Below are 8,992 nucleotides of genomic sequence, written 5' to 3'. Positions count from 1 at the left end.
AAAGTATAAGGAAATGTCAGGCAACAGCAAGGAGGGCTTGACAGGAGGATATGTGCATCCAGTCTGCACACCCCAATGCCAGGGTGCACTTTCCCTCTGTGCTTGCGTAGCATGGTCAACGGCATGGTTAGAGAATGGTCTCTACTCCATTTCTTCAGAGTGCCAGAAAATAGGAAAAGAAATCTATGTCCTACATCCTATAATGGCTCCTGTTATTCACAGCTTCTTTTACATGAACCTACACTGCCTTTGCATCAAGAATTTACTCAAAGACCAATTTAACATACTATTTGGACAACAATAGGATTTTTTTTTGACACAAGATGTAACGTGACATAAGTGAGGGAGCCTCAGGTAATTAAAAAATCCTGCCTGTGCCTCATCAGAAAGCAATTCCAACAACAGAGCTAAAACAGACACGACTTCTTTCATGCCAAAGTGGGAAATCAAGAATACCATAGAATGCACAACAGTGGTCTGCTTTCAAGAACTAAGTCACTCTGAACTATATTTAACATTGCAAGTGACTGTGCCAGTAAGATTTTAAAATGTATCACTCATTATAAACAATTGTCCTTTACAAGCTCAAAGAACTTTTATTTTCTGGAAGCACGTCAAAACATGAAGACATGCCTCACTCAAGAGTGAGGCGCTCAATTCAAGGCACATCGGTCCCCATGTACTATCTTGAAGGCAAGACAATTTCAAGGCATTTGACTCATAAATCCATGAGCAACGGAGTTTTGCTCTTGAATTAACTTCACTGCTACTAATAAAACCTAAGCAGCAGCAATGCTTCAAGCATGATTTACTGACTAGAGTCCAGTCAATTCTTGTGATCCAAAATCATTTAGAATGTGAAGAAGAGTTTGAAAGTGCTCACAAATTGCCAGCATATGAAATTATAAAAGATGGTGCATGGGACAAGCTACTTCTATGACACTAAATGTGGCAGTGTGCTCTTCCCTCTTACTTTTCAGCAAGCTTGGATTCATTCTTAGGTTAAGGTAACTTAACCTTGACGAGGCAGTGTTAATAGCAAAGGACTGCCTTCTGTAAGACTGCATTCTCAATGCCTTTGTTCATCCAAGCTGAAATTTTCTCTTCCAGGTGACCAGACTGGATTTTACTCATAGAAGGGGTGTCACCTTTACCAGAGTGATATGTTTTTCTTCTACATCCTGTATTTGCCCCTACTCAATTAAACGATGACACAGGATTTTATTTGTAGGTCTGCATTCATTCAGTGAACATGAGATCAACTTGTTCTATAGATTAACCAAGGCTCAGTATGGAAATAGGTTGTTATTTTTCAGAACTCCTCCTTCCTTTCTCTCAGAAGGTATTTACTACATGAAGTGAAAGACTGCAGGACGTGAAAAGAAAGAGTTTTGTGGTTAAGATAATTAAATGCAATCTTGCTTAATCGGATTCTAACAGTGTGTCTGACACCCAGTTCCTAAGCAATGAGGGGTATATCACTTACACTAAACTCATCACAGTTGGGTGGTAATTGCGTGTTCTTCGTGTAACATAAACCCAGCTTGAATATGCAGCTAAGAACTCATAGTTGTAACTGAAATTAATTAATATATAGATACACACATACAATTACAGGAACATATATTCTGATAAGTATTTTAAAGAAAGACTCAGTTTATCGATTTGGTACCCAGAAGCAATGGTTACTTTTGACCTCTCCTGTGTCTGTGAGTCCCATTTATAAAACAGAATAATGATATCTTCTCACGTGCCAGGAGGTTATGAAAATACACTGTTCAAAATGCACTCATTTATTATAGGGATAAGCACCATGTAAAAGCTCAAGAGGACATGACTAATTCTGAATTTGGACAAGCAGCCACAGGAGGTACAGTAAATAAGGTGCAAGACCACAGTGGACAATGCAAATAAAAGTAAACCCTGTAGAGCAGATGAGCTAACTTAGCACCATTATCCTCTGCTCTGAAGCAGGAAGCAGGAAAACCAGACAGGAGGGAAAGGGAGTATGTAATGAGGTAGTTTTGAACTGCATCAGAATGCGAACATTTACAGGTTGAATCATAGGCTTATACATCTGGCATTTGAGGTCTAGCTTTCAAATCTAGGGAGAAGGATTTTTGAAGAAGCAGTCAATTTTTAATAAGCAGTTTTCGGGCCTGAAATAGGCCTCAGTCTCAGACAGCCACCTTTTCCACTACCTCCTTTCTCATTCCTTCCCTTCTGTTTGTTTTTCTCTTTCTTCCTTACATGCCCTTTGGAAAAGGAACCTGCTTGTTTTCTCAGAACTCTAGTAGGAAGCTGGAAGAATATAACTGGATCAAGACAAGGTTTTTAATACTGTGTGCAGTCCTGGAGACCTGCATTAAGAGACTCAGCTCAGCAGCAGCTCAGCTTTCAAAAACTGAATGCTGTAAGTACAGATTAAAGGTCCAAGGGGGCTCTAAAATGTTCTGCAATTTGAGGGCCTAATGAAGGACTCAGAATAGACCTTGGCAGAACAATGTACTCCAATATGTTTTTTAAGAGTGGCTCCAAAATCTTATTTAAACAATTTACATGGGAGGTTGTTTTTGAAGATCTCAGTTGCTGAAAATTTCATTATCAAATTGTGAGTTCTGAAAGTCTTATTCTCAGACCTCTCAGAAATTAATGATTTGGAAGACGTTTTCTCCATCGTCAAGCCTAATTAGTTATATATCCCCAAACTAAAAGAGGGCAGTTCAGTGACTTGGCATCCATCACTGTGCAAAAGCAGCAATCTAAAACAGAATTACTTACTGAAAACTATGTCAACGTCAAAAAAAAAATCAGGCAAGGGATCTTTTAATCTAGGTAGAGAGTAAGAAAACTAAGCAGTGTTTCTGATGGCTTAATAAAATAGATGATGGCATCAACGTAAAGCAATAATCCAGTTTCTCGTATCTACTTCACTTTAGAAATGCATAATTTAAAAATATTATGTCTCCATCACAAAGGTGACTATGAACCACACCTCAGAATCACCATACAGTCTCTAAGAGCCACTATCTCAAACAAGGAGAGAAAGTTTCCTTACATACATTTCTTGCGACGTCCACAAAAATGTTGCTTTTGAAACCTTCCATGGTGGTAACCATTCGCTTGAGCATGATACTTGTGGGAAGTGTGAATTCTGTGATGACCAAAAGAAAAGTATTTGGGATTGGACTCTACTGTGTACCGGTGCACCTTCTCTTCTGCAGTTCGTTTATATAATACGTGAGGATGGTGTCCAGCAGGTGATGTGTAGTTGTGCTCCTGTGCTAGCTGCTGAGGTAATGGAGATATAAGGAACTCGATCTTCCGTGTCCTTATCAAACCTGACTAAAAAAAGAAACACCACCACAAATTAGAGAAAAGACTGTCAAGGTTCACAGCTGGAACATGCTAGCTCTTAAAGTGAGCTCCCTTCAAAGCCCAGACAGATTGAAATGTGCTCCTCTAAATTAGATTTACTCAAAATATAATCTAGATAGTCCTCCCAATGCATCCAAAGTATGCATTGTTTCACTTTAGAGATCACCAGATTTCACGTTTGGTAACACATACAAACAAGAATGTTGTGGGACTGGCAGCATAGCACCTTCACACAGTACCATGTATAATTTCATATGCAATACTAATCAGTTCTTCACAGTATAGATTTTTTGTATGTGTGTTTGTGTACTGGATATACAGTCTCACATAAAAAGAAAATGCTTTTGAAAATGCAACTTCTAATAAATGCATACATTAGTAAAACAAAATATTTGCATTAAGGGTCAGGTTTTTTTCAGAACAAGCTATTACCAGATGGGAATTCCAGACTTCAAGTTACTCTAAGTAGAAACGTAAGCACATTATGGTACAGCAGCACAAAGATGAAGTATCTGAACATTTTAGTACTATCAGTCAGTAATCTACTCCCTGCAATTTAATCCTCGTAAAGGCAGCTTAAAATTTATGCCCTCCTGCAAGAGAAAACTGGTTAGTGAAAGCAAGTATCTGATTGTTTTCCTTCTTGGATCCCTGAAAGACAGAAGTAAGTATGGGAAAACTACACTGTATTTTTCACATAGTATCTGTGCATAAAACTGCACATGTGATGAAGTGTTTCCAGGATCAGGGCCAGGGAAATGTGGGTGGCACTGAGGAAGTATTTCTATGCAGCTCATTAATCAGTTATGATTTTATTTCATTTCTTGGTTTTGTAAAACATGTTGTAATAAACACTCTTTTTTACCAAGACAAAAACCAAGAAGCAGTTTCATCAGGTAATTCTGTTACATTATATACATAATACTAGATACAGATTTTTGTTTTGGATCAGTGAGGTTCTACCATGTGCCAACACCTTCCTGCCAAAATTGACATCCCACGAGGACTAAATATCTCTTATGCTTCAGAAAAATATGTGCAGACAAACAAATGTCAATTGCAAACCATCTTGCCCGACATCTGAAGTCTTCCCCGATCATGATTCCATCTCCTTCCTCAAAACGTATTCTTTGAAAATCCACATATTAGACATGTATCACGTATTGCTTTCTGAAACGGATGCTTTTCTTTAGCCTAAACTCCTAGGACCAGAATGCCAAGGCTATCAGAAGGACAGCAGTTTGAATGCCTAATGTAAGCAATCTATTTCTTAAGGATTTGTAGAATTTTCTGCACTTTCAGAACTGTTTCCCATGAGGAAAACTCAACAGAAAATGAAAAGCAAGTGAAAATAGAAACTTGCATATGAAATCTTCACATCTTTAAGTATTTACTAAGCTGATGCTAAAATTGGCTTTATGTCTATTCCAGCTGAAAAGATTTACTAGAGATGTACAGGTCCTCAACAGTCTATAGTCATACATTATGCCCTTTTTATGGAAACTCACTTCTGTCTTCCAAAACAAAGGTATCTTCACAGTACTCGCCAATATAATTCACAGGGGCCTAATAATAGCGCTCATAAAATCATACCGTGATCTTAATTTTGACAATAGAAGGGACTCCGTATTATAAACTGGGAGGGTCTAACTGCCTCCTGAAAAATAATATGAAAACAAAAGTAGATGATATTCAGATTAACAATTTTCCCCCTCTCCTTTCTTCAACATTAATTCATAATTACATATCTCAGCCTATGTCTACTTGACATTCTAAATGCAGGTTAAAATTACCTCTGTCAATAAGGAACAGGCTTTAAATAATTGATGAGAATTTAAGTTGCCTGCTCACTGCAATAAATTGGCATATTTCAAATGTCAGATCACATTTGGTTATGACAAAGTACTTTCCTGTAGGGAAGAAGACTAATATTTTAATCCTTATGATGTGTGTCATCACACAATTTAAAAGTGGTTTTGAGAGGCAATCTTTATCTACTACACTGCACTGATAACTGGGCACTGCTAAACAATATTTTTTTTCAGCTGGAAAACAGAAATGTCGTGAATCTGGTTTTTATTTCCCTATTTTAAAGGTTTCCACATCTGAAATTATTCCTGTAGGATTCATTTTGTAAATTATTCAAACCATATGGAACAAAGGGGTTTGTACATTTCCCTGTAAGAAACTGTCCCTGATGTACACAAAGTTTCAGCCCCAAACGTAATTTCTATATTTAATATTACAATGGTGGATTGAGAATTTGGGGGGGGAACAAGCAAACTGAATTCTGGGCCCTGTACTGCGTGTATATTACTGCACCTTTGCATAGGCTGTAGCTGACTGAGTGCCTTACAAACGTATTCACTTTTTTTTCCAGCAGAAATGACCCTAAATCTCCAATAAGACTTTGTTCCTTTGGGTTTTACATCAGACACATCCTCCAAATTGAAAAATGGTGTGTGAATGAAAGATAACTTCTTTTTTGATAACATCTAGTTTTATGAAGTTGTCGAGAAGAAAGGGGAAGTGCCACAGAGCAGTCTGGACACTCATTCAATCACAGCCCATTTTCCAAATCTTCCAGGTATGGGATGGTTTCAAGGATTCATATGAGAATGATCTCTTTGGTAATTCCAAAGTAATGCTGAGAATGTTGACCTGGCTTCTGACAGGGATGCAGTCCTCTGGATCACTGCAAAGGGGCAATTGGGCAATAACTGCAGGTACTTTTCTTGCAGGTTCTTGAATTTTAGCCTTAGGTAAAGCAAAGTGGCCTGGGACTAGGGTCGTGTTGGCTGGAAAATATGCCAGCTGAGAAATGCCAAAGCACAGAAGCAGGATACTAGCACAGAATCATCTTTTCTAACTTTACACTGCCAAGGAAGTCCAGTCTCTTGAAGGCCAGATTTTGGCTAGTCCGTACTCCTGGGCAGTGTGTGAAAAAGAAAAAAAAAAAAAAAAGTGTTTCTGGGAATTTTTTCTACAAATACATGAAACATTTCTCTAATTGTGAATTAGATGCAATATGTTTATCCAGCTGAAATACTTCAGCAGATGAACAAATACTGTCAAAACTGTCATGGAAATTTATGCATTAGGTTTCCTATTACCATCATAGCTTTCAGTATACATGTGATTTTCCTTGAATCAGAACTCAATGATACCTTTCCATTAACTTTGATGGGTTTGGGACCCAACAAGGAGAGGGTCAGATAGGTCAAAACTCCATTCTTATTTCAGATTCTGTGCAATTATAACACCATGAGAGGAAGCAGGATGACAAAATCTAACATTCTTACTAAGTCTAGACAACACAGCATGAAAAAGACCAGGGACTCCTGTCTATTCCCTCTCTCCCCCACTGTGGCTATCACTAATAATAGCAGTATTTGTGAGAATATGGTGGGAAGGAAAACCCAAGAGATTGCTCAGTTGGAATTTGCTGTTCTCTTGTCCTTCCCTCACAACACATATTTGCTATTTTCTGTAAAGGATATTCCATCTAAACAGAAAGACATGCGTTGATCTCTGTGGACAGCAAATAATTCTGAATCAATAAATTAGAGGAACTTGCAGTTTGTTTGCAGAGAAGTTGAGAACAGATGAGAAGGCAACATTCCTCCCACTTGTTATTTGTTATGAAATGTTTGCTTAGCTCTGGGCTAAAGGAATTTTCAGATCCAATACGTCTTTGTGAAATTCCTCGTATCAGGGTGTTATCACCAAGGTAAGGCACTTGTTCAGTTTTCTTGGTGTGTTTCAAAGGAAGGAAGAATCTCAACATGAAATTTGGACAAGGGAAATTCTAACAAAATATCTGCTTCAAGATTTTTTTTAATTGAAATTAGATTATAAACTGAAAAATAAGGATACTTTTTTTAAACCACTGAAAGTTCATCTTAGCTATACAAAACAAGATAAATTTTCCACTGCTTTAAGACCCACATGGAATGGTTTTGAGAGTCACACTCTACCATATCTGTTTCTAACAGGTCTCATTGGCGTCTTGCCGGAATAGCACAGAGGTTGCTCCCATTTGTATCCCCCCATGTTCTTAGGCCCTGAGTGAAGCCTTTGACAGCTTACCAGCCTGTAAACTTAATTCATTTTGAGGTTTCTGCATCTCCAAAAACCACACCCTCCATAAGAAACACAGAAGTGACAGCAAGAGGAGGATTTTGGGAACTTGTATTTCTTGCCTATAATTTAACAAAGCTAAGTTCTGAGATAGTAGACAAGCGCTTGTTCTAAACTAGAAGAGCCTCACAGCTGTGGGTTCCCTGTTTGCATACAAGGCATTTTCATTACACACTAATTAAATTAAAAGCAACTGCTTGGCCATATGCATATCAAAGTTACAGGAGTTTCATAAACCAGATACAAATAATGAGGTAAGAAGGATAATGAAATGAAACTGAGAATTGAAACGTATGAATAAATGAACTGCAATGTCTCTGCTAAATGTAACTACTTAATACTGACTGACACAAACTTAAATTACAGTTTGTACGAAGACAGGAGTATCTCAACTAAAGTGCTAAAAAGTTTGCATGTATTGTCTAAGGAATACTACTTACATCCGGAATGCTTTATTCAGTGTTATGAGTATATACCTAAAATTAGGTGTTAAAAAAGAGGTCTTAACTGATAGCAACTAAAACCATGAACACAGAAATCAATGAAATCTATAAGATGAGATGGGTGCGCAAGTACTCAAGATGCAAAATCTTTCAAAAGGAAGAGTTACATGTCGTTTCACACCCATTAAAATCGTTCCAAATATTCATGCAAAGTTTTAAAACACTTGACGAAAGGCCAACTGAAATTGGCATAAAGCTTCCCACACATTTCAGTGGACACTGATCCAAGACTTCTGTTGTGTTATTTCCCAACTGTACAGCTCCTAAAAAACACAAATCATTGATTGAAACACATCTTAACAAGAGTTACAGCACGTAAAGTACAGAGACATAAAGTACAGTTTTTAGTTCTACTTAAAACAAATAAAAATGTAAATTAAGAACTTCCTTGACATATAAAGAATAAGAAGGACGGATGAGCTAAGAACTACAGTTGCTGGTTATTTAAAATTATCTGAAGGTTAAAGATGCCTATATATGTAGTATTCACATTACAATATTGTTGGGATCATCTCATGTCACAGCATATTCGAGTCTTGTCTCATTCAACTTGCAGTGAAATCTCATGACATTATCTTAGCCGCAGTTCATTTTAACCAAAGTCAAACTATCATTTTCTGGCCCGATGCTCTGCTAAGTATCTGGCACTTTGGCATCACAAAGGAAACACGAAAGACCTGTCTCTAACACCAAAGAATTCCATTGCTGGAGGACAGACTCCCCTAGCTCAGATGTCCACCTGTGGATTTTGTCTGCCAGAACCTTTCCCATATTGGAATAATGAGCATCTTAGAAGCAGAAAGAGGGTATGATGGAGATCCAGAGAACATCAAGCTATGCGCACAACTTAGAGTTACCTGACAACAGCCAGTCGTTGCCTTTGGACCCAGACTGGCCTCTAGAATTGGGCAGTTGTCAATTTTCAAATAGCAACATACTGCACTGTGTGCTAGAAGAAGGGAAAAAGTCCT

General features: G+C 37.8%; 1 protein-coding gene across 1 annotated transcript in view; it reads right to left on the bottom strand.

The window, feature by feature from the left end:
- Nucleotides 1-8,992, bottom strand: part of ADAMTS18 (ADAM metallopeptidase with thrombospondin type 1 motif, 18) — a 77,905-nt gene that overhangs the window by 46,537 nt on the left and 22,376 nt on the right. The window contains exon 3 of the mRNA XM_009890389.1: nt 3,063-3,345. Within this exon, the coding sequence (XP_009888691.1) occupies nt 3,063-3,345 (283 nt within the window). The remainder of the gene's footprint in view (nt 1-3,062; nt 3,346-8,992) is intronic.

The sequence above is a fragment of the Charadrius vociferus genome, unplaced genomic scaffold (assembly GCF_000708025.1).
Source record: "Charadrius vociferus isolate BGI_N301 unplaced genomic scaffold, ASM70802v2 scaffold498, whole genome shotgun sequence".
Classification (NCBI taxonomy): Eukaryota; Metazoa; Chordata; class Aves; order Charadriiformes; family Charadriidae; genus Charadrius; species Charadrius vociferus.
Note: the sequence above shows the minus strand (reverse complement) of the source record. Positions and strands in the feature narration are given on the sequence as shown.